At 34.0% G+C, this 27719-nt stretch overlaps 1 protein-coding gene across 1 annotated transcript in view; it reads right to left on the reverse strand.

Annotated features, from left to right (window-relative positions):
• LOC134692371 (methionine--tRNA ligase, cytoplasmic-like) overlaps nt 1–19024 on the reverse strand; it is a 49571-nt gene extending 30547 nt beyond the window's left edge. Inside the window, 9 exon segments of the mRNA XM_063552822.1 lie at nt 1712–1882; nt 9829–9961; nt 10342–10431; nt 14520–14714; nt 14822–14830; nt 15373–15489; nt 16646–16752; nt 18258–18305; nt 19010–19024. Of these exon segments, the coding sequence (XP_063408892.1) occupies nt 1712–1882; nt 9829–9961; nt 10342–10431; nt 14520–14714; nt 14822–14830; nt 15373–15489; nt 16646–16752; nt 18258–18305; nt 19010–19024 (885 nt within the window).
• Nucleotides 19025–27719: the final 8695 nt, after the last annotated feature.

Here is a 27719-nt window from a genome sequence, read left to right on the forward strand (position 1 = left end):
CAACTGTGAAAAGAAAGAATCCTTTTACATAAAACTCCTGTCAAGGTCAAATATATGTTTACCTGTATGTAGGAATCTTCATGCATAAAACCTGTTTTAAAAAAAGTTTTTTTTACCAAAAGCTTTTTATAACTATTTTCAAATACATAAAACAAGAATGTGTCCATAGTATACGAATGCCCCACTCGCATTATTATTTTCTATGTTCAGTGAACCGTGAAATTGGGGTCAAAACTCTAATTTGGCATTAAAATTAAAAAGATCATATCACGGGGAACATGTGTACTAAGATTCAAGTTGATTGGACTTCAACTTCATCAAAAACACTAACAAATGATACCCCTTCAACAAGTATTAGGTAAACAGGTGGTTGATTATAGATGATGTGTCACAATATTTGAAACAAGAATGTGTACCAAGTACACAAATGCCCCACTAATTTGGCAGTAAAACTAGAAAGATCATATCATAGGGAACATGTTTACTAAGTTTCAAGTTGATCGGACTTCAACTTCATCAAAAACTACCTGGACCAAAAACTTTAACCTGAAACGGGACGAACGGACAGAAGACGGACGGACAGACGAACGAACCAACAGACGAATGCACAGATCAGAAAACATAATGCCCATAAATGGGGCATAAAAATGGACAGTCATATTACTAAAAATGGTGGTACAATGTGTTCAACTTCACATATGCATGATGGCAAACAATCCTACCAAGTATTAGAGCTTTCTGTAAAATGGACTCAAAGAAGTTTCATTACATAGAGATTAATACATGGCCTTTTCCATATCAGCCTGGGTATCATCCCGAGACGCCCATATCAGCCCGAGACGGAGTTGAGGCGCTGATATGGGTCGAGGGATGATACCCAGGCTGATATGGAAAAGGCCATGTATTAATCGCTTTATCATATACTTCCGACAATAGTTTTATGTAAGGCAAAAAAAAAAACACCCAAATGCAACAACTAAAACAGTCAAAAACTTTATAAAGAAGTTAAGTTATAAGTCCAATATGCTATAATTGTCAACCAACAGCATCACTACCTCCATATATATGTACATTGTATGGTTACATTTCCTAAAGAGGCATTTTGAAACATTGAATATTTGGAAGAGTTTCATGATCATTATTACTCCATGTTTGTTGTACTATAAAATGATTCATAATTGCCAATGGCATTTGTTAGCAAGTACTAAACTATCCCAACAAAAGGTCCCGTAAATTTTAACGTCATCAATATCTGACGTCACAATGGAAAAATAAACAACCGATACCGGAAACACCGGAAGTAACTTGCACGAGAAGCACTGTTATGGGTTTTTGCACGAGACGCCCCTGATATGGGTTATCAGACAGGGCTGATATGGGTTATCAGCCTGGGTGGGTAATTATGGCTTGTGTACTTCCGTTCGTTACACATATGCAAAAGCTATCATATTAATGCTAAGTATATGATAAAAGGTGTTATTGTTACAATATTAAAACAATAATGGGCAAAGTTCAATAACTCCTGTACAAATTGTCAAATATAACTGATAAAACATCACATTGACAAATAGTTGATCACATATGAATGCTTTAAGTCAAATGGTCCCTGAACATGTATGAGCTTAAGACAGAAGGATTGACAACTGGAGACCATTACATATCCTCTTAATGAGACCCACAGAAAACAATTACAACAAGGGGGAGTATTTACCTTATCAGTGTACCCTGACAATGGTACTTGTGTTCCCCATTTTAGATCTCTGATGATACATCTGGGCTTTAGTCCATCTCGTATCCAATAGCTTGTAATTACTTTGGCATTATTTGTCCATTTGCCTGATTTGAATACTTTGTCTAGATGTTTCTGCAGCTGTGGTTCAATCTAAAAAAAAAAGATGATCTTATTATTTTTCAAAAAGTAATAAATTATCAGTAGTTGCAAAATTATGTTTAAATTGTGCTTACATTTATTTCACCTCAACAAGGTCAGTGGCAAAAACATGTTTTTCTTTATTCTATATTTACTTCCTTTGAAAAATATATACAGTATAATGAAATCAATGAAATATAAACATCAATTGCCTTTTTTTATTGTTTTGCTAAAAGCCAAAAGAATCAAAGTGCTGTAAGCACTGTAGGCAGTTAACCAAAAACCAAGGCAAACATAAATATTTTCAATAGCAACGTATATATATATCTACAGTACAAAAGTTATGAGACACAAATCAGACAAATGTTTACTACCACAGGGATCAATGGTGAGGTCTGACTCACCTGTCCATAGTAAATGTAAATGCCTCCCACCTTCACCCCAAGTCCATGATGTTTAAGTTTGGAATAAACTGACAGGTGTTAGGTCTAGCAGAGTGATATGCATATGTGACGCCTATGAGATTGACCTTGTATGTCATTCAATCTTTTTGAAATGACAAACAGGAATGAATATGGTTTAGGAGTTGGTATCTCAAACTTTTACAAGTTCTCAAAACACACACAAGAGGGTGTGGGGTGACCCTAGGGACTACCCCTATTTTTCATTTGATTTTTTATATTTTCCTATACATGAATATATATGGTTTAGGGGTGGGGATCTCGACCGTTATCAAGTTTTCAAACAGGAGGGGGTGGGGAACCCCAGTGACTTCCCCTATATTTCATTTAATTTGTTATATTGTCCAATACATGAATACATATGGTTGAGGGGTGGGGATTTCATCTGTTTCCAAGTTATCAAACAGGATTGGGTAGGGTGCCCCTAAGGACAGTCCCTATATTTCATTTGATTAGTTATTTTGTCCCATACATGAAAATATATGGTTTTATTTAAAGGTGGGGATCTCGACTGTTTCCAAGTTCTCAAACAACAAGAGGGGTGGGGTGACCGCAGGGACTCCCCCTATAATTTATTTGATATTTTATTTAGTCCCATACATGAGTATATGTGGTTAAGGGGTGAGGATCTTGACTGTTTCCAAGTTCTCAAACAGGAGGGTGCAGTGACCCTAGGGACTCCCCCTATAATTCATTTGATTTGTTATATTGTCCTATACACGAATATTAGGGATGTCAAAAGATCGGAAATTTCATACTCGGGTACTCGCGAGTACTCGGAAGAATCTTAAACGTCTATTGAAAAGTTAAGATTTTAGTTGGATGCAGTATTTATGTTATTTATACTATTTATAAACATATTAAGAAAAACAAACGTACTGTAAACATAGCTTGATCCTCTGTTTTTTTTTTGTGTCAGTCAAACAATGAACTACCGATCGCCGTTTCTACAAATAACCTATCATAATAGCAATCATTGTTTGTGTACGTGTTCCTGAACCAATTTTCAATAAAATAAACAAGTTGCTTTCTTTAAAAAAAGAAAAGCAATACATGAACCTAAAACACTGACTGCCGGGTCACCAAAAGATTGTTGCTGAATTTGTATTTGCTTTTGAATTGAAATAATTGACTGTGAATAGAAGAAGTCAGTTGAAAGTATATATTTACAGCTTCTATTTGAATAGTTATGTTAAAGCTCGACTATTTTATTTATTACTTGGGAATGTACATAATGTTTCCGATTATAACTCTTTGGCAAATCCTAATTTCTACTAACCGGATGATTTATGCAAATTGCACACACCTATCGCAATATAAATTTATGCACTCAGTTTGCTTTATAATCTAGAATTCTGGATGCATTTATTTCATCTATCATATCTTTATATTTTGTTCTCATGGTGGATGTTGTATGCGGTGAAACCTGTGGCATGCAATTGATTGGGACCTCTTATAAAACATCTCAAATGTTAAGGATTTCCTGATTTTACTTAAATCAATTCAAACATTATACAGGGAAACTTAGTTTTGCCAAAGAATTTCTTAATTCAGAAGTTTATGAATACCTTTACACACTTTCGAAATAACCAATGTATATAAAAAGGTATATGTAGATATAAAAAGATACCAGAATTAAAATGATGTTCGCCAGACACGAGTTAATGTGTACAAGAAAAGCATCAGTGACGCTCGAATGAAAAAAAGTTAAAAGGCTAAATACATGTGCATTACAAATTTAAGGAATCTATTCTTTGGGTAGACAATCCTTGGCTTTTCGAACAGGTCAAAGTTTATAATAGAACAGTGACTCAAAAAAGAAATAAAATAGAAACAACTCGAGGTCAGAATACCGTCAGTAATGATGGCCGTGCTTGAAAGTCACATGTAAAGCTCTTTCTGTCGTGTCCTGTAATTAGATGACAAAAACGAACATTAAGCTTTCACGAGTGAATTTAACAGTATTGCATGCAAGTAGTATTTTAGCGCACGAAATAGTAAATAGAAAGCATCTCACTGATACTCAGGAAAGTATAATAGTTGAATTCGAATGTCAAACGGTCTACATTAAATGTTTCGACTCCGGATTCATTTACATTTTATCCCGAAGTTTGAGAACGCAAACCGATAATGTGCTTTTGAAATGTGATCTATAATGTGAATGAATCAAGACGTGTAGGATAGTTGGTCAACACAATGAATACAATTTTCAAAACCGTACCATAGTACAAGTATGTAGATGCTATAATGTTAAACTATTAAAACAAGCAAACAGAATTTGAATTGAAATTTCATAATAAACTAACGTTCATGTTAGTATTTTGTTCAAATCCGTTGAATATATATGTCCCGGACCATATGAGTATTTGGACCATACGCGTATGGTCATGACCATATGCGTATACTCATATGGTCCGACCATACGCGTATGGTCCGACCGTACGCGTATGGTCGGACCATATGAGTATAATACTCGTTTGGTTATTAACGGGCCGGACCATATGCGTATTTGGACCATATAGGTATATTTTTTTTAAATTACATTATTGAAGTTTCAATAATACAAATAATTCAAATACTACTTAAAAATTATATATTGATGCCATAGTTGTCATCGCTAAATACATTCTTGCGTGTAAGCTTGGGGTGACATTCACTTCCAAATGGTATCATAGCTTTTTTTTTTGGCATTTGCAAGTATTGGTTGTTTGCGAGTGAAAAGCTAGCCTATTGTAGCTGTGTGCCGTGATACCGAGGTCTTGGGCCATTCCGATATGTCTGCGGTGTTTTTAAGAAGCTCTAGATCTCAAATATCGTAACATGAATGCAATTCATCATATTCACAAGACAACTTAAATAAACCTTGCTGAAGGCCGTACGTGACCTATAGTTGTTAATGTCTGTGTCATTTTGGTCTCTTATGGACAGTTGTCTCATTGGCAATCATACCACATCTTCTTCTTTTTTTTTATATGTGTCACTTTCCAGTGACTTCTTGTGTAACAGTTCATTAAGACATTTTTGGAATTATTTTTTTTAAGGCGACATATTGCCATTCACTCGTAATAACAAATCGGTAATGACCATCGGTATAAAATGTGTTTATTAAAGTTTTGACAAGTAAGTAAAATTAACTATGTGAAACTTCTAATTTTGATTTAGCTAATATTTTTATTATAACATAATAATAAAATTACCTATACTATAGCGTCTAACGGTCATTACATATGGAGAGTTTAGAAGTATTAAAAGTAAGCGGTAACAGAGTGGTAATTACCCCGACCATACGCGTACGGTCGGACCAAACTCGCCTACAATATTTGCGTATAAAGTCCGACAAAGTAGACAATATATTTTTCATCTGTTCCTGAGGAGTTGGTATTATAATACGACTTGTTCATTAATTTGTCAAAAACAATATTGGGTTTCAAATTACTAGTGCTTTTTCGTGTTGCTCAGTCTTACTTTTTCTGTGTTATGTTTTTTTGCACTATCGTTTGCCTGAATTTATCTTTTTGGGTCTGAATGTCGCTGTCGTAATTCGCCTATCTTTAAATTGTAAATTAAACAACAATAGTTAAGTTTCAAATACAGAGTAATTAAATTAATTTACATGTCTTGATTAACAAACAAAGGTAAGTTTTTACGGCTTGTGATAAGTTAATTATTAATCCAAGAAAGTATTTATCCGTGTACAAACACCGTTGAAAATGTCTCTAATCAGCTGCATGGGGTTCATCCAGGTCACTTTGACTTTGTTCTTGTTTAGAAATAAGATATGGTCAATAATTTCAAACTAAAGACTGTTCGACTTTTTTATTTTTTGTTACCAGTAGTGTACATGAATACATTTCCTCGGAAGGAAAGGACATTGCTGAAACTACTATAATAGGTAGTATCCTCAGGATAAACATATTTATGTTGTTAATTAATTTTATTTAGTATTACGCAGGGGATATTTCAACGGAACTAAAGTGAGTAGAAATGTGAAGATAAATATCTCAAGATGTATAACTAGCAAACGAGTATCCGAGTACTAAAACTGTACTCGAGTACTCGGCCTTCCGATCGAGTACCCGAGTATTCGAGTACTCGTTGACATCCCTAACATTGAATATATACGGTTTATGGGTGGGGATCTCAACCGTTTTCAAGTTCTCAAACAGGAGGGGTGGGATGACCTTCAAGGACTCCCCCTATATTTTATTTGATTTATTATATTGTCCCATATATGAATAAATATGGTTTAGGGATGGGGATCTCGACTGTTTCAAAGTTCCCAAACAGGAGGGGTGCGGTGACCCCAGGGACTCCCCCTGTACTTCATTTGATTTGTTATATTGTCCCATACATGAATAAATATGGTTGAGGGTGGGGATCTCGACTGTTTCCAAGTTCTAAAGCAGGAGGTGGTGGGTGACCCTAGGGACTTCACCTATATTTCATTTGATTAGTTATATAGTCCCATACATGAATGTATATGGTTGAGAGGTGGGGATCTCATCCGTTTCAAAGTTATCAAACAGGAGGGGGTAGAGTGCCCCAAAGGACTCCACATACATATCATATGATTTGCTTACATTCAGGTATCATATAATCTAGTTGCACTATATGTGTAAAATAAGAAACTTCCAGCTATTTTAACTGACCCATCAAAATTGAGGGGAAAAATACCCATTGATATTGCAGTAATATGTTTACTCTTTAAAAGCATCTAACTTGCTTTACCAACATGTATTACTGATGAAAAAAAAATTATACTGTCACCAGGACCATGTTAGATATACTGTTCCCAGCTGTCACAAAGACTCAAATTGTATTGGATTTTTGACATTAAAATTTGTCAAAAAGTAATTTTAAATTTCAGTACAAAATATTTTCTGTTTTTTCATTCTTTTACATATATCTTTTGGTTTTCAATTGTAGTGTTTATATTTATTTACCATGCAAAGATGTATTTTGTCATCTGTCTGATTTTTTTAAAAGTTGATCGCCAAAACCCGGAATTACCCATATCCGCTTCTAGAATCGGATCCGATATTGTAATTTTCTTCTCATGTCAGCCATTTTGTTTTCAATGTTGTTTTTGTCAGATACGATTCTACTCGAATTTACACATTTTCTGTATAAAGCTAGCGGTTGAACAAAATGAACATCGCTGTCATGAATAATAATGCTAAAAACAAGTTTTGAGATCGTTTATTAGGAGACTTTGCAAAGTTATTTTTTTATTTCCTCTCAAGATTTCTCTCAAGTCGGGCATGTCGAGCATAGCTAGTAACCATGTCGAAAGTCCGACTGCAAAAGTGGAAGGTCGCAGACCTCGGACAACCGCTAATTTGAACCCCTGCCTCTAAATTGAAAAGATACAAACATTTCGTCTTATAATTTAAAATAGCCATCAACAGCATGAACAGTGGAACTTATTTTAAGACTACTGACGTAGTTAACTACGTATTGACGACACACAATATTCCTACGACTTTTGCCATTTGGGAAATCTAAACTACTTGTCTTTAGAGATTTTTTAAACATTTCATACATTTGTTCTTTGACAGCTTAGCCAAAATCTCGGGGGATAATAAACTACATAAAGATTCCTAATATGCCCTTCTTCCTATGTGTAACTTCAAAAATTTTGGATAAATCGACGATCATTTAAGGTTTTTCTGGTCATATTTTTTGTAATCAAGAATTAAAAGTATGAAAAAAATGTCCAATTAGTTATAAATAACATAACATCCAGCTAGATAATAACAATGGCACATATTTCAGCATTTATTGGGTAGAACACAAATCTAGGGTTCTCGCATAAGGCAGCTTAACTGCCTAAAAATGACTTGTTCATTATATGTAAAATTCAAATGAATTCTGAATAATGTCAACTAACTTATCTTCCCAAGCAATTTTTTTTTTATTCACTACTTGAGCGAGAAGAAAAATAGAGTGAAGGTGAATTGTCGGGAATTAGTAAAACCCAGATGTCCTAACATAAATTCCTAAAAAAATAAGACTATCATGAAAATAAATCCCTGTGAAGTTAGCTAGAAAGGGCATAGCGCAAAAGAAAGTATCTCAGAAATATAACTTTGGTTTACAGTATGTAGATTGATTTCTGATGTAGCTTTACCTTGTGCACATCTAAGAATAAATATTGTGTACTTTTGATGACTGAGATAGCTTTACATTGTGTACATCTAAGAATAAATGTTGTGTACTTTTTGGCAACTGAGACAGTTTTAGTGTGGGTTAATCTAAGAATAAATGTTGTGTACTTTTCATGACAGATGTAGCTTTACCTTGGGTAAATCTAAGAATAAATGTTGTGTACTTTTGAAGATTGAGATAGCTTTAATTTACCTTGGGTAAATCGAAGAATAAATGTTGTGTACTTTTCATGACTGAGATAGCTTTACCTTGGGTAAATCTAAGAGTAAATGTTGTGTACTTTAGATGACTGAGATAGCTTTACCTTGGGTAAATCTAAGTATAATTGTTGTGTACTTTTGAAGATTGAGATAGATTTAATTTACCTTGGGTAAATCTAAGAATACATGTTGTGTACTTTTCATGACTGAGATAGCTTTACCTTGGGTAAATCTAAGGGTGCAATCAAAAGTTTTTTTCTATGACGTCACATTTTGAGGGACCATGCATAAGTGACCCTTAGTGGTGGACTGATTTATAAAGGTACTTGTATAAAACTAGATATCGCTGGAATCAGAATGTTCTCTAGTTTATAATGAAATAAAAATAATGTGTACTTTTAATATATTAAAAACATTCCATCCAATGAACATGGGGAAAAAAAGGTCTAATATTAACATAAAAAACTTGAAACCAGGTCATGTGCACAGCCATGAAGACATGATCCATGCACATTTTTCATAATCAAAACTGTATGAAATTTATAGGGTTTTACCTGGCCTTTCAAAAACATCTTGTTTCAGGGTACAGTCTCCTGCTCCGAAAAGAGCTACAGTGGCTGTAAATAAGTTTTCAATTTTCTTTGCCAAATAACAGGATGTTTACAGTGTTGTTTCCCCTCAAAACATGTATATTTAATATAATTTTCAAAATTATTTCAATCATTCAATCTGTTTTAATTGAAAGCTGATTAACTGATTTTTACAATCAAATACAAAAAACATGATACTTTCTCACCAATTGAGTAAATAAACAGGGGTTTATAACCCCAAGTTTTTTATACGAAACTGTTTATAGCACCTGTAAATGTTGTGTACTTTTGATGAATGATGTAGCTTTATCTTGGGTAAATCTAGGAATACATGTTGTGTACTTTTGAAGATTGAGATAGCTTTAATTTACCTTGGGTAATACTTAGAATAAATGTTGTGTACTTTTGATGACTAAGGTATCTTTACCTTGGGTAAATCTAAGAATACATGTTGTGTACTTTTGATGACTGATGTATCTTTACCTTGGGTAAATCTAAGAATAAATGTTGTGTACTTTTGATGACTGAGATAGCTTTACCTTAGGTAAATCTAGGAATACATGTTGTGTACTTTTGATGACAGGTGTAGCTTAACATAGTTTACACTTCGGGTTGCGTAGATCTACGGCATTGATTAATTTTCCACAGCAGAAACAAACGTGTGTAAATCTTCTAGAGAGAACATACAAATATAAAACATTTTCATCAATAGTTTTTTTATATAAATCCTGACAAGCTTTTCATTCGAAATGAAAGGCAAAATTTTGTACAAATATGAAACATCGTGAACAATATTGTCTTCTGTATTTGTGTGACAGCTTTTAGATCAAAATATATATTAGCAAATTTACAAAAGAGTCTAATTAATTTAAAAAAAAATATAATAAGTGTTTTTGTACTTTTGCTGATATTTGATTTTAATGGTTTTACCAAAGTCTGAATTCAATCCTATAGAAAATTTGTAATTAGTTGAACAATCATTGTTAACCTTTACCCTTGAAATCCATAAAAATGGGTATCTCACAAATAATGAGTAATCCAAAGTAACCTACCTATCACAAGCTGTACAATGAAGTTGATCAATGCTGTCTTTCAATATAAATCCTTGATTGTATAACTTCCAGAATATATCTTGTGCTATACTGAAACTAAAAATGTATTGTTTTATCAATAATTGTTTCAATAAAAAACTTACAAAGCAACTTCATAACACAATATTTAGCAGACCAGTATCGTTGTTTTATTACAGTTTTAAAAGTTTATAGACTTGATAGTTTTTTTTTTAATTTTATGGGTTTAAAAATCTTCAACCTTTCTCTATGGCTTCTGAGAATCAGTAATTTGTTATCAAAATTATACGTCCATATTCAATAGTTTATACTGTAGAAAATCAAAGTGCTGGATAGCACCTGTGAAAAATTTGCAACCATAGATTGTAATATTTCAAATAGATTGTAAATGTGTAGATTGCGTGGTTACCTTTTTTTCCTACTTAAAAAAAACCCAACTTTATACAAGAAGTAATTGTAACAGGTTGCTGCTACGAAGTCTCTGCCCAAACAAAGCTCTCAAAATTAGTCATTCCCTCGGTCGCCTGACATTGAGCAAAGTCCAATACAATTTGGTCTGGTCTAGTAAAGTGATATTCACAAGTGACGTCTAGGTATTATACCTGTATGTCATTCAAATCTTCTTGAAATCATGTACAGTAATATTCATGATTTAGGGGTGGGGATCTAGAAAGTTTACAAGTTCTAGAACAGGCAGGAGGTAGGGGTAAGAGTGACCCTAGGTGACTAGCCTTTTATTTCATCTGATTTGTTTTATTATTCCGTACAAGAATATATGTGATTTCAGTGTCTGGATTTCAACAGTTTTCAAGTTTCGAAAAGAAGGGGTGGATCTTGATTGTTTACAAGTTCTCAAAACAGGATGGGGTGGGGTGACACCGAGGGACTCTCCTTATATTTCATTTTATTCGTTTAATTGTCCACTACAAGAATATATATGGTTAAGGGGTGGGGATCTCAATCGTTAACAAGTTCTCAAACATGAGGGGGTGGGGATGACCCAGAGGGACTCCCACTATATTTCATTTGATTTGTTTTGTTGCCCCATAAAAGAATATATATGGTTTAGGGTGGGGATCTCAACCGTTTACAAGTTTTCAAAAAGAAGGGGGGGGGGTCACCCCTGTGGACTTCTTCTATATTTCATTTGATTTATTTGATTGTCCCACACAAAAATATAGATGGTTTATGGGTGGAGATCGCAACCGTTTACAAGTTCTCGTACAACAAGGGGGTGGGAGTGACCCCTGAAAACTCGCCTTCTATTTCATTTGATTTGTTTTATTATCCAGTACAATATATATGGTTTAGGGGGTGGGGATCTCGACCATTTCCAAGTTCTCAAACATGAGGGGGTGGGACTGACCCAAAGGGACTCTCACTTTATTTCATTTGATTTGTTTTGTTGCCACATACAAAAATATATATGGTTTAGGGGTGGGGATCTCGACCGTTTACAAGTTTTCAAAAAGAAAGGGGTGGGGTGGCTAACCCTCTGGAGGTCCTCTATATTTCATTTTATTTATTCCATTGTCCCATACAAAAATATATAATATGGTTTATGGGTGGGGATCTCAACTGTTAACAAGTTCTCAAACAACAAGGGGGTGCGAGTGACCCCAGGGGACTGTCCTTTTATTTCAATTGATTTGTTTTATTGTACCGTATAAGAGTATGTTTTAGGGGTGGGGATCTTGACTGTTTTTCAGTTCTCAAACATGAGGGGTTGGGTGGGGTGACCCCATGAACTCAACCAAAATTTTATTTGATTTATGGTCCTGTGATCATTACTGAAAACCATGTGTGTCTGTCACTTACTGTTTTCAAGTTATAGTCATTTGAAAATAAAAAAAAAAATCCCAAAGGGTTCTATAGTTAATTCATCCCTTCTATTGGCCCCTGACAATACACCTAAATAGACCACAAGAAGAAAAATAATAAGAACTGAGCTAAAACTTTGTGTAGGAGTCTTAATTGCAAGTAGTATAAGAACGAATTTTGTTATAGTCCAATTTTCTAATGCAGAATATGTAAAAGGCCGAGTTTGTTGTGGGGCGAGATGAAATACCATGATACTTTCGATTCTCTCTGGCTCTTACTTGTTTATTAAACATTTGTAAAAATCGTAGTCAGCATTGAAAAATCTTCATTCATGAAATATTTAAACACGGTATTAATTTTCTCTTCAACCGCAGGAAGGTAGGAAACCTTTGAAACCGGGATTATAGTACTCCTGTTTGGAGGCACACATATATGGATTTGACGCATGTCTGAAGAATACCGATAAAAGCATAACCTAGAAACTGCCGTCTCGTTTCGTAGTAATATTTGTGGTTGCCATTTTCAAAACGAAGTTTAATTATTTGATTAAACGATGAAAATTCAGTACATTTTAATTCAAGCTGTATGCTATCAAAATAGAAGAGCTCAAAGTTTCAAAAGCATCTTTCTATTATTAGTTTTCAAACACCAGTACTACATTATCTTCAAGCTAGGACACACATTCTAAAGTAAGATAGTCTGTCTCACCGGAAGTTAAGGCCGATGCCTTAAGAAAGTTTATTGCTATAGCAAGCTATAGCAAACTTTCCAAAAACTGGATGTTTCAGTAACTTATTTTTTTATAACTTAGAAAGATAAACAAGAGTGCACACGCTGAAATGTCTCGCCTTCTTTACTAATCATTGATATTATGTTGATAGTCCTAAATATAAAGCTTTATTACACCTGTCACATAAACTTAACATTAACCAAGAAAATTAAACATTGACCAATGAACCATGCAAATGAGGTCAAGGTCAGATGAACCATGCCAGGCAGACATGTACAGCTAATAATTCTTCCATACAACAAATATAGTTGACCTATTGCTTATAGTTTAAGAAAAACAGACCAAAACACAAAATTTTAACACTGAGCAATGTGAAAATGAGGTCAAGATCTAATAAAACCTGCGCGACTGACATATAGATCATAAAATATTTCCATACACCAAATATATTAGAAAAAAAGACCATAACTCAAAAAACTTAACTATGGCCAGTGAAACATGAAAATGAGGTCAAGGTCAGATGACACCTACCAGCCAGACATGTACACCTTACAATTATTCCATACACGAAATACAGTAGACCAATTGCATACAGTATAAGAAAAACCGACCAAAACACAAAAACTTAACTATAACCACTGAACCATGAAAATGAGGTCAAGGTCAGATGACACCTGCCAGTTGGACATGTACACCTTACAGTCCATCCATACACCAAATATACTAGACCTATTGCTTATAGTATCTGAGATATGGACTTGACCATCAAAACTTAACCTTGTTCACTGATCCATGAAATGAGGTCGAGGTCGAGTGAAAACTGTCTGACGGGCATGAGGACCTTGCAAGGTACGCACATACCAAATATAGTTATCCTATTACTTCTAAGAAGAGAGAATTTAACATTACAAAAAATTGTAATTTTTTTTTCAAGTAGTCACTGAACAATGAAAATGAGGTCAAGGACATTGGACATGTGACTGACGGAAAATTTGTAACATGAGGCATCCATATACAAAGTATGAAGCATCCAGGTCTTCCACTTTCTAAAATATTAACCTTTTAAGAAGTTAGCTAACGCCACCGCCGCCTCCGTAGCTGCCGCCGCCGGATCAGTATCCCTATGTCGAGCTTTCTGCAACTAAAGTTACGTTGCAGGCTCGACAAAAATTAAAACCTGGTTAGTTCTTATATACCAGCGGCTTTCAAAACATTTGGCTTTAAGCATTGCTGATGTAGGTAAATCCATAATCATGATTTGGACGTCTAACATTCATAAAGTGTTATTTTAATTTTTTGGCGTAAAAGGACAGCAAAAGTTTTTGCTACCTAAAGGTGCTTTTGCCATGTGACACTTATATTATCAGGTATCAAATAGGATGACCAAATGCTTCTATTTTTATGATTTTCTGTGTAAGAGATAGAACTTATTCAAAAATTTGCTTCTATTATGTGTGCAACATCAGATCAATGTGACATTGTCCAAAGCGCTAGAATGAACTTCTATTTTTATGATAATGGATCTTCAAGATAGATCTGAAACATATCTGAGCTTCTATTTGGACCTGCAAGATGTATAATTACAAATGAAACGTCCCGTCAATGTTACCTTGTCTGTTCTTTGATTGTTGTCCTGCCAAAAAAGTCACAATCAAAATTGAACCAATCATAAATTTCTGTATGTAACTTGTTATATTTATCACAGATCTGTTGTGGCGTCAGCTTTTCCTCAATGGCCTTAGTTTCTGTAGCAGTCCCATATTCATCTGTACCACAGACAAATAAACAGTTATATCCTCTCAGTCTACAATATATATAACAGGAAGAAATAATACAGTAGAATCAGCCACATAATTAAAAGTTGCACACAGGCTAACAGAAAAAAAAGATCTTTCTTTAAAGGTAAAACACTGACAAAATCTAGAAAATACCATCATAGTTATGGAATATGACTTAAGCTCAAGATAGAAGTACTATTCCCAGTTTGTGAGTCTATAATTCATACAATAGTCCTTTTTCTTTGTAATTAGTTTGTCAATGGCTGTACAGTCTTCTGTATATATCAACTTTGTGTTATAAGTCATGGTCCCCTGTATATTTCATCTTTTTAAGGCTGTACAGTCCCTCATTGACATCTTATTTTTGTTAAAAGCTGTACATTTCCCTATATATGTCCAAGTTTTTCTTTGATGACTGTATAGTCCCTGTAGATATCAAGGTTTTTGTTGGGAGTTGAATACGTCACTATTGAATACATCTTTTTGTTGAAAGCTGTACAGTCCCCTGTAGATAAAAGGTATTTGTTGAATGCAAAGCAGTCCCCTGTAATTATGAAATATTTGTTGAAAGCTATATCATCCCCTGTAGATACACATTTTTGTAAGGTATTTATGGATGGCAGTACAGTACCCTGTTCATATAAGACATTGTTGAAAATATTCCCGATCAACAATTTAACATACCTAGAGAAGACATCAGCACTAATTACACAACCAATAATATTACCAAGATGTGGCACATTGTTTACATATGGCAGTTCACTGGTAATAAGTATGTTTCTTTCACCCTCTTTTGGCAATCTGTAAATAAGAAAATGAACATGGTTGATTTGAATCAAATAATAACATAGATACATAATTAAGTGAAATTTTACAAGCTATATTTTCATTTTATTTCATCTTCATTCAAAAAAGATTGAAATCAATATGATGAAAAAGATGGGATATAGTCTATAAATCCATGGCAACAAATGCTAACATGCGCCTAACAGTATTATTATTGCTGTTCTCCAACCCACTCAGTTTTCAGCATGGAAAAAATTGGTAGTGGCTATTTTGCCGGCACTGATTAAAATATCTTAAAACTCAAGCCGGCAAAATAGGATATTTCTATTGAATTAAGATATTTTAATCAGAGCCATCAAAAAAGCAAATTGCAAAGGAGTATAGGTTCAGTACGACCCTTTTTTGGCCCCAAAATATAGCAGTTTTACAAAATTGTTAAAATGTAATCTTTTATTTATCTTTTGGAAAGTAGAATGCTTCTGCTCCATAAGTATGGGCTGTTTTTGACAATACAATGCACATATATCGGGTACTAGCATCATTAAGTCATGCTAAATTACTGAAATCTTCACAATTTTAGCATTTTAGTTAAATTTTAGACGGTTTCCGTCTTAAATGAATGTGGCCGCATTCGTGTTCATTCTTAATATTGAAATGTAAGTTGAATTTGATGATAATACATAAATATATAAAGGTTGAGGATGAACACGGATGCGCACACTTTCAGTTTTGACAAAAACCATCTGAAAAGTGACGTTTTTTGGCATATTTGATAGATTTTTCATATTTAAGCTTGAATCGGAGAGTTTTCAATGACTAAATCAGTTAAAATCCTTCACATTAACTACTTGAATCAACTGAAATAGACACTTAAGTGTTTAAAAAGTGTCCAAAATCTTTTGTCAGATGGACCGGAAATTTGAGGCCAAAATCGGCCATTACCTTTGCTATTTTACCAGCACTTATATATAGCCACTACCAAAGTTTATACCTCACTACAATTTCAAGAATTATCCTCAGCTTGTAGCTCAAGTATTTTTCATCAAAGTGCAAAAATGATATTGATTGTAGGAAGAATTTCATTCTAGTATTAAAATGAAATATTTTTACTATTACTTTTCCAACAGTCAATATATATTTTGTAAACCTAAAAGGCTTCATATGTACTTACATTGGATGTTTACGCTCCAGTGGTTTTGGATATTTACTCTTCCCAGAATTCCATGCATCTACAGCTGCTGCCAACTCTTCTTTTGTTACAGCTTTGTGTGATATTACCTATACAAAAATAAGTCAAATGCAAAAAGCTGTACAAATATTTGTTTGTTCAAATTATTACTATGGCTGATACTAAATATACCACTTTAAATATTAAAATTTTGCATTGAAAAGAAGATATCAAATTCATTTTGCAAGAAACTTCCAAAATAAAACACAGTTATTTGATGACAAAACAGGCGTCTTTGTTTGGCATAAACTGTTAGGTTGGTTGTAATTGGGTCTAAGTTCCATAGCTTCTGTAACAAAATGATATATAATATGGTTATCTACATATGTTGGCAAACAACAGTACCAAATGTGAAATATGTCTTCAAAATGGACTCTGAGGAGGTGAGTTCCTAAGGTTTTATTGTTACAATATTTAATAAGAGAAGAATGTCTCCATAGGACACAGATTGTAAATATATGGCAAATTCCGCATATTTTTCCAATTTATACAAGGACATGACAAGAGAAAGGCAAAAGTGACCTCAACAAAATTCAAACTTCACCTCAATCTAACCAATGTCAGGCCAACAAAAATATGATCTGTTGTTTTCACTTAATTGACCAAAAGTACTGTCCCTGTTGGGGTCGATTTTTTAACGGCAAGCCGATCGAAGCATAGGATTATGTTGAAATATTGAAAAGATTGACTATGAAAAGTACCAAAAACCATAACCCGACCCCCCATCCCTCCAAAACTGTGATTTTTGAAAAGTTTGTGAACAAACTTAATACGAACAAACTCTAGATTTAATATTTGACTGAAATATTATTTTTGTTTATTCCGTTCGATAAATCTATTTCTGTCATATAAGAAATGTCACCGTTACGAAACTGATCTTTGATATTGTACTTCCATAAAGAAATGGAGGCCGTTTAATTAACAATTTATATACGCCCTTGCTACATGAAAAGTCTAGGGTTTATTTAGGTAATTATGCGCATGTGTATAAAATTGAGAAAGGAAATGGGGAATGTATCAAAGAGACAACAACCCGACCATAGAAAAAACAACAGCAGAAGGTCACCAACAGGTCTTCAATGTAACGAGAAATTCCCGCAAGTTTTCTTGACTTGAAGGAGTATCAGATTGAATGGTTGCTCTGGATTCCCTACTGCATTGATTAATTTGAAACTCACGAGATCCTTTCTACATCTGTCTGCTATTGGGGGTTATTGTTGTTGCATGATTTTAAATCATATGCATTATTTAAATTAAAATAAATGTAGTCCACAATGTGAAGGTGTAACTAGAACACCCCTTCAGCCAAAATGGAGTCTTCCATATTAATGCTTTGAGTTGTCTCCCGCCAAACCACGATACGTTGAGAAAAATTAACTCGTTCTGTCGAGACCTCATATTATATTAAAACCGATCGCAATTTAAATAGAGGAATGTGCACGGAAAGGAGTCTTGCCCACTGACCCAAAAGAAATTAAATATTTAAAGAGTTAGGAATGGGGTTCCACCTAGAATTCACGTGGGAAAATAGTTGATAAGGTACGAAGTGAAATACCTTCTCTTCTCTCACTCTCAGTGACTGCTGTGGAAAGTAAACTTGGAACTGATAGTACAAAAATAAAACACAATAAGTTCATTGTTCATACACTTGTATCGAGGATTGGCTATTTTTAAAGTTGAATAACTATTCAGATTACGTAAATTACATTTTACGAGCATTTTACACGTGCAGTTGAATTATTTTTGAAAATAATACTAATGCATGTATCAATGAAAACAATGGCAATCATATCCGTCAGAACAATCTGCTCTTTGATTATAAAGAGGGTCAGATAAAAAATGAACAACTCAACTATTACTAAAAACTGTAAGTGAAGCAGTCCAGTTTTGTTGTTTTTTAGGAATCATTATTGTCACAACCTGCACCACTGCCTCTTCCTCATCAGTAGAGAAAGCAGCTGAACCAGAGGAAATACAGGTACCAATTTGTATCAGTCTTTCTTGCTTATGCATAATCTTGCTCAGCTTCTCTGTAAAACCTGATGATGTGGCATCATGATTTCAGATTTGCTATACCCTGCCATAGCTTGATGACTCAGAACCGGTCAGATCATATTTTTGTTGGCCTGACATTGGTTAGATTGAGGTGAAGTTTGAATTTTGTTGAGGTCACTTTTGCCTTTCTCTTGTCATGTCCTTGTATAAATTGGAAAAATATGCGGAATTTGCCATATATTTACAATCTGTGTCCTATGGAGACATTCTTCTCTTATTAAATATTGTAACAATAAAACCTTAGGAACTCACCTCCTCAGAGTCCATTTTGAAGACATATTTCACATTTGGTACTGTTGTTTGCCAACATATGTAGATAACCATATTATATATCATTTTGTTACAGAAGCTATGGAACTTAGACCCAATTACAACCAACCTAACAGTTTATGCCAAACAAAGACGCCTGTTTTGTCATCAAATAACTGTGTTTTATTTTGGAAGTTTCTTGCAAAATGAATTTGATATCTTCTTTTCAATGCAAAATTTTAATATTTAAAGTGGTATATTTAGTATCAGCCATAGTAATAATTTGAACAAACAAATATTTGTACAGCTTTTTGCATTTGACTTATTTTTGTATAGGTAATATCACACAAAGCTGTAACAAAAGAAGAGTTGGCAGCAGCTGTAGATGCATGGAATTCTGGGAAGAGTAAATATCCAAAACCACTGGAGCGTAAACATCCAATGTAAGTACATATGAAGCCTTTTAGGTTTACAAAATATATATTGACTGTTGGAAAAGTAATAGTAAAAATATTTCATTTTATTACTAGAATGAAATTCTTCCTACAATCAATATCATTTTTGCACTTTGATGAAAAATACTTGAGCTACAAGCTGAGGATAATTCTTGAAATTGTAGTGAGGTATAAACTTTGGTAGTGGCTATATATAAGTGCTGGTAAAATAGCAAAGGTAATGGCCGATTTTGGCCTCAAATTTCCGGTCCATCTGACAAAAGATTTTGGACACTTTTTAAACACTTAAGTGTCTATTTCAGTTGATTCAAGTAGTTAATGTGAAGGATTTTAACTGATTTAGTCATTGAAAACTCTCCGATTCAAGCTTAAATATGAAAAATCTATCAAATATGCCAAAAAACGTCACTTTTCAGATGGTTTTTGTCAAAACTGAAAGTGTGCGCATCCGTGTTCATCCTCAACCTTTATATATTTATGTATTATCATCAAATTCAACTTACATTTCAATATTAAGAATGAACACGAATGCGGCCACATTCATTTAAGACGGAAACCGTCTAAAATTTAACTAAAATGCTAAAATTGTGAAGATTTCAGTAATTTAGCATGACTTAATGATGCTAGTACCCGATATATGTGCATTGTATTGTCAAAAACAGCCCATACTTATGGAGCAGAAGCATTCTACTTTCCAAAAGATAAATAAAAGATTACATTTTAACAATTTTGTAAAACTGCTATATTTTGGGGCCAAAAAAGGGTCGTACTGAACCTATACTCCTTTGCAATTTGCTTTTTTGATGGCTCTGATTAAAATATCTTAATTCAATAGAAATATCCTATTTTGCCGGCTTGAGTTTTAAGATATTTTAATCAGTGCCGGCAAAATAGCCACTACCAATTTTTTCCATGCTGAAAACTGAGTGGGTTGGAGAACAGCAATAATAATACTGTTAGGCGCATGTTAGCATTTGTTGCCATGGATTTATAGACTATATCCCATCTTTTTCATCATATTGATTTCAATCTTTTTTGAATGAAGATGAAATAAAATGAAAATATAGCTTGTAAAATTTCACTTAATTATGTATCTATGTTATTATTTGATTCAAATCAACCATGTTCATTTTCTTATTTACAGATTGCCAAAAGAGGGTGAAAGAAACATACTTATTACCAGTGAACTGCCATATGTAAACAATGTGCCACATCTTGGTAATATTATTGGTTGTGTAATTAGTGCTGATGTCTTCTCTAGGTATGTTAAATTGTTGATCGGGAATATTTTCAACAATGTCTTATATGAACAGGGTACTGTACTGCCATCCATAAATACCTTACAAAAATGTGTATCTACAGGGGATGATATAGCTTTCAACAAATATTTCATAATTACAGGGGACTGCTTTGCATTCAACAAATACCTTTTATCTACAGGGGACTGTACAGCTTTCAACAAAAAGATGTATTCAATAGTGACGTATTCAACTCCCAACAAAAACCTTGATATCTACAGGGACTATACAGTCATCAAAGAAAAACTTGGACATATATAGGGAAATGTACAGCTTTTAACAAAAATAAGATGTCAATGAGGGACTGTACAGCCTTAAAAAGATGAAATATACAGGGGACCATGACTTATAACACAAAGTTGATATATACAGAAGACTGTACAGCCATTGACAAACTAATTACAAAGAAAAAGGACTATTGTATGAATTATAGACTCACAAACTGGGAATAGTACTTCTATCTTGAGCTTAAGTCATATTCCATAACTATGATGGTATTTTCTAGATTTTGTCAGTGTTTTACCTTTAAAGAAAGATCTTTTTTTTCTGTTAGCCTGTGTGCAACTTTTAATTATGTGGCTGATTCTACTGTATTATTTCTTCCTGTTATATATATTGTAGACTGAGAGGATATAACTGTTTATTTGTCTGTGGTACAGATGAATATGGGACTGCTACAGAAACTAAGGCCATTGAGGAAAAGCTGACGCCACAACAGATCTGTGATAAATATAACAAGTTACATACAGAAATTTATGATTGGTTCAATTTTGATTGTGACTTTTTTGGCAGGACAACAATCAAAGAACAGACAAGGATTATATTAAAACCGATCGCAATTTAAATAGAGGAATGTGCACGGAAAGGAGTCTTGCCCACTGACCCAAAAGAAATTAAATATTTAAAGAGTTAGGAATGGGGTTCCACCTAGAATTCACGTGGGAAAATAGTTGATAAGGTACGAAGTGAAATACCTTCTCTTCTCTCACTCTCAGTGACTGCTGTGGAAAGTAAACTTGGAACTGATAGTACAAAAATAAAACACAATAAGTTCATTGTTTATACACTTGTATCGAGGATTGGCTATTTTTAAAGTTGAATAACTATTCAGATTACGTAAATTACATTTTACGAGCATTTTACACGTGCAGTTGAATTATTTTTGAAAATAATACTAATGCATGTATCAATGAAAACAATGGCAATCATATCCGTCAGAACAATCTGCTCTTTGATTATAAAGAGGGTCAGATAAAAAATGAACAACTCAACTATTACTAAAAACTGTAAGTGAAGCAGTCCAGTTTTGTTGTTTTTTAGGAATCATTATTGTCACAACCTGCACCACTGCCTCTTCCTCATCAGTAGAGAAAGCAGCTGAACCAGAGGAAATACAGGTACCAATTTGTATCAGTCTTTCTTGCTTATGCATAATCTTGCTCAGCTTCTCTGTAAAACCTGATGATGTGGCATCATGATTTCAGATTTGCTATACCCTGCCATAGCTTGATGACTCAGATAGATAGGAGTTAAACCATCCTTCTGAAATTGAAGATATTTTTTCGTAAAAATAAGAGAGATTGTATGCATGTACATGTAGCCTGGTGATATCCTCGGAGACTAAAAATCCTCTAGAAGAGGTATTGACCTATTGGTAGTAGTAACAAGGAAAGTAACACAAAACGACATTACACTTGAAGGATTCAACAAATCTAACTGCATTCGGAGTAAAATTAGATGTTCAGATTGGGTTAGTGTTTCCCAACCAGTGTCAACAGATAAAGTCCACTATTTGGTCTCGAAAATAACTAATTGAATCTGTGTGCCAATTTAAGCACTCTCTGTGATATCACATTCACAGAATCAATCAGTTATTTTTAAATTAACTATAATAGTTAATTTAAAAATAACTGTTTGAATCTGTGTGCCAATTTAAGCACTCTCTGCGATATCATATTGGCCAATTTTTTTTTAAAAAGAACCAAAGAATCAATCAGCTACCTTCGTATAAAAAACTGGTTGTCCTTTTCATTCATGGTCAGAATCCGACAATCTCACTGTATCACTGTCGACAGGCAATTGATCACATTGGGTTATCTGAACCATAAACCTACATCTGAACTATTATTACTATTTTTGGGGTTTTTTCCTCATTCTTTTCTTGAATTTTGCAAAACTTTCAGTGGCTAAGGTTACACGAACATCAGTACAAAACATTTGTCTATATGAGTGGAATATTCTTTCACCGGACGGAACATTAATGTGTTGGTTACTATTTAGCAGTACTCTGTTAGACACGTAACTCTACATAAATACATGTGTGTGTGTGTTAAATAGTTCTCTTAATGGAGACTTTCAAAGCCAATTGTATAGTACGTGTTAAATTTTTATGCGCCCGTTTACGTGACGTATTATGGTATATCGTTATCCGTCTGTCCGTCCGTCCGTCGTCAACATGTCGGACACTTTAACCAATTGGCATAAAACTTGAATTGTTTATATCTATTGACATGAGCTCCCTTTCGTTTTTTTATGAATTTTAGATTTTATGTTTCTGAGTTATAGGGTTTTATTCATTAAGAAAGGGGATTTATCAGTTTTCGGACAATAACTCACTAATGCTTTCAGCAGTCCTCATGAAACTTTGGTGAATTGTTCATATCTATTGATGTATGCTCCCTTTACAATTTTATAGATTTTCGATTTTTCGTTTCCGAGATATGGTGTTTTATTCATTAAAAAAATGGTGGATTTTCAAGTTTTCGTTTGAATTGTTTTACATTGTCATTTCGGGGCCTTTCATAGCTGACTTTGCGGTAGGCTTTGCTCATTGTTGAAGGTCGTACGGTGACCTATAGTTGTAAATTGCTGTGTTATTTTGGTCTCTTGTGAAGAGTTTTCCCATTGACAATCATACCACATCTTCTTTTATTATAGGCATAGTGTTCGATAATTCCCAGATTATTTGACGTCTAGCGGCCTTATTTTTAACTTGCTGGTCCTACATCTCGCTAACGACACTTTTAAGAAATACTACAAACTACAATTTTTTTTAGTGCCCAAATGATGCTAGTCTGAACAAAGCATTAAGGTAAGATTGAGAAACATGTACATTATAATACGGTGCTATATTTTCTTTGAGTTCGACAGACAGCAACCTATGTAAAATGTTGGATAATTTTCAACTAGCATTATTGTATTAACGTTTAATATTTCAATAAATATGATTACCCCAAGAATCACTCGTTTTCATGCCCATCCCCTCCCCCCCCCCCCCAAGTGAGAGTCGTTAGATGTCAAAGGAACATTTGGGAAAGATGGACGACACTTGGATAATTTCAGTCGTCACATGTGAAATAAATAACGATTTCAAATAGCACTGCACACATAATTTACGTCCAGTGGCAAGTTTAATTCATATTCAGAACTAGAACACATTAATTTTGACCCTGCTTTGTATTAACCCGACAGACTGAGCCGGATAAATACAAATATGAAATGAGATGTTTTAAGTATTATTTATACATGTAGTATAGAAGACTATATTTATGACGTTTCATGCATGTGATATGAGAAAACTGAAAGTCGAAACTCATTGTTCTTATTTACAAACCTCTGTTGGAAAGACAACTACAGATTCCGGAAGCTGAACACTAAAATGCTGTTACTTGGTCTATTAGTATTCCCCCGAAAATGTACCCTGAACCATACATACCGCATCGCGACGATACGCTGCCAAAGAAAAGTATATGTCACCGACTTTGTTTTCGAGAAAATGGTCCGAGAGGGTACTAAATTATATTGAATATGTGAATATACTATGAATTTCCAACGTTCTTAGTGTTGAGTATGCATGATGGTTATATGTTTTTTGAATTGATATGTTTTTTTTATCATAAGGGTCTGGATAGAGAGGCATTCATTTATTAATATTTATTTTGTGTTACCAATATTTTTTATTCTTTATATTTTAGCATCTCATCATTCTCTAATCCTTTTTTTTTTTCTTTTATTTTGCAGTATTTGCCCATTATTCTGTATGCCGTAAACCTAAATACAATCATCAGACCCTCTTTTATGGACACGTTTTTTTAATTTAATTATAACAGTTGTAAAAAATATGATATGTTCATTATCATTTCTCCTGCTTTAGTGGAACGTCCCTTTGAACATCTCGCTATTTTATAAATTAGCAACCTTTGCGACGGACCCCAAAACGACGACGTCATAATACAGTTACGGCACTATAGCGGTGCCGAGAGCGATGCGTATAAACAATAGTGTGAATTCCCTTTTAAAGGGAAATCACACTATTGTTTATACGCATCGCTCTCAGCGCCGCTATAGTGTCGTAACCGTATTATGACGTCGCCGTTTTCGAGTCCGCCGATTTCTAAAATGGCGGCCCGCTCGAATGGATGTTTCACGAAAGCAGGAGAATGCCAACGACGTTTTGATTTAAGTGTAAAAATGAAAATTCTATACGAAACGGACAATTTGTTTGAAGCTGAAATCAATGAACCAAGACAGTTTGACTCGTGTATCTGGATACCGGGAGAGAGGCGCGTTTTTGAACCATATGAAATGGACAAACAGCTAAAAGCAGGTTGTGTAGACTGTGAGTTGCCACTTCAGTTTACAAACGTTACCGAAGAAACAAAGTGTGGTCTAGGGTGCATTCTGTATGTGGCATGTTCTTGTGGTGTGATAAATAAACTTTACTCCGGAAATGATTTATGATGCAAAAAAACAGAAGACAAGACCAATCTTTGATGTAAATTCGAAACCAGCAGTAGGTAAGATAAATCGGTAAAGGAAATAAGTGATTCAAGTTTTAAAAATAATGTTAATACTTTTCCTTAACTCTTCACAAAACAAATGAAAACGTTGTCTTATTGGTACTAATGCCACATCTTCTTATTTATAATAAGGGAAGAAGAGAAATATCAGAATAAAAAGCTCAACAAAAATGCAACTACTACTTGAACTGGCTGTTCCTTTGTCCAAACAAACAGTTTATTTATAAATAACATACTGCATGTATGTATTAATGATACTAGAAAAAAACTGACCATCAAAGTATTGTTCTATGAATAACATAGTTTTTTTCAACTATTCCCCAAATATTACATTGTCAAAAGCTGTCACATTTACCAGTATATTTTGAATTCGTACGTTGTGCAATATGACGTCATATTTATCATTATGACGTTACCGCATCAACCCATCCACCGTATCGCTACAAAGGGAAAGCAGGTGCTTCTTACCTTTTTGTGTATTGGACTGTAAAGCATAAATTAATGTACAAATTAAAACAAAGAACATTTTGTAATTGATAAAATAACAATGTGACTTTGTCAGAGCATATCAATAACAAATAGTTACATGTAATGACAATGATTTATTTGTTTGTTCAATGAACAGATTGTATAACCATGTCTTTTAAACTATACTATACTACTACAGATTTTATATATGTTTTGAATGCAAACATAAACAATATTATTTGAGATGACCTCAACGTACATTCTTCAATTTTTTATTACAAATTCGATTGCGCCACGGCATTTTTAAATGAAAAATGAAGAATTTTTACAAATAACTGAAACATTTTTGCTTACATTACGGCTATTATACACCCTTTACTGAGGGTGATAGGACCTTTATCGGGACTCTGGAATCGGGTGTTTTTAGGCTCGGGATTTCGGGATTGACCCTTTCGGGATCCGGGAATTTTTTTTCGAATTTCGGGATGTCGGGAATTAGATTTATATAAGCCCGAGACCTCGGGACTTCAGGTTTTTAAGCTCGGGATTTTGGGATCAAGACCCCTCCTACCACCCTCTATACTTTTTCAAATGAATAAACAATGTGACCTCCGACGCGTAAGCTGAGGATTAATACTTCAATGGCAGGTGTCCTTCTGGTGACCGTCGATTTTCATTGGATTGGGTTGTGTGAAGAAGACGGCGATTTTCGGAGTGAGACTTTTATTGTTTTCCAGCATAGGACCGAGCCCAATATTTTCATGTGGTTTCCTTTAGTTGACATTAACATACCGCCCTTCTGATTTTTTCGATGTTTTTCTACTTCTAAGGGAGCTACCATTTAATTTTTATGTGGTATCTATGATGAACAATTTTGCCCTGTTTTTTTTTTAATTTGGAATCTCTGTCCTGCCTTTTTATTTTGAACTCCATTCGGTCCAACCTTTTTTTTTATCATTGTATCCTGATTTGTTTTACCAAAAAAAATCATTCTGCCTTTTGTTTTGCCAAGTTGCTCGTCTGGCCAATTTATTTACTTAAAACTTCTGCCCTGCCTATTTTTTCAAACTTCATCCCAAAAATCAAAATGGTAGCTCTCTAAGAGATCTCAGTAAAAGAGCGTAAAAATCGTTCAAAAGATAAAAAAAAAAACGTTCCAATTTTTTTACTATTTTCATAGGCGGATCCAAGGAGGGGGGGCCGCCCCCCCCCCCTTTTTCATGGGAAAAATTTGGTTTCATCTGTTTACTCTAGAATCTGATTGGTGCTCTGCTAGAACAGCTGTTTTGTCATCCATTTATTTTTTAAATATTGGTTGTATATCATATAATTTTTTTTCATGTCAAGTTTATATAAAAGCAAAGGAGTTCTTGACGCGATTACGAAAATCAGAATACTCACAGTGCAAATGATCAACGAAAATTACTGAAAAAAAAAAGTAATAATAATGAAATTGATGAACAAATTACTATGTAATATTTTAAAGTCAATTTAAAACACTATTAAAGCCAAGAATGGCAAGACGTCTAGTTAAATATAATAGTACTATGAATATTCTTTTAATTGTGTGTATTATTGGAACATCGGTAAATTTCTGTCGACTTGATTTATTCAAGATATTCTTACTGTACCTAAACAATGCATCTGTATCTTAGGTCCGAGACCACAATTATTTCGTAGTGCATTTCTTTTA

Source organism: Mytilus trossulus, chromosome 12 (assembly GCF_036588685.1).
Source record: "Mytilus trossulus isolate FHL-02 chromosome 12, PNRI_Mtr1.1.1.hap1, whole genome shotgun sequence".
NCBI classification, from domain to species: Eukaryota; Metazoa; Mollusca; class Bivalvia; order Mytilida; family Mytilidae; genus Mytilus; species Mytilus trossulus.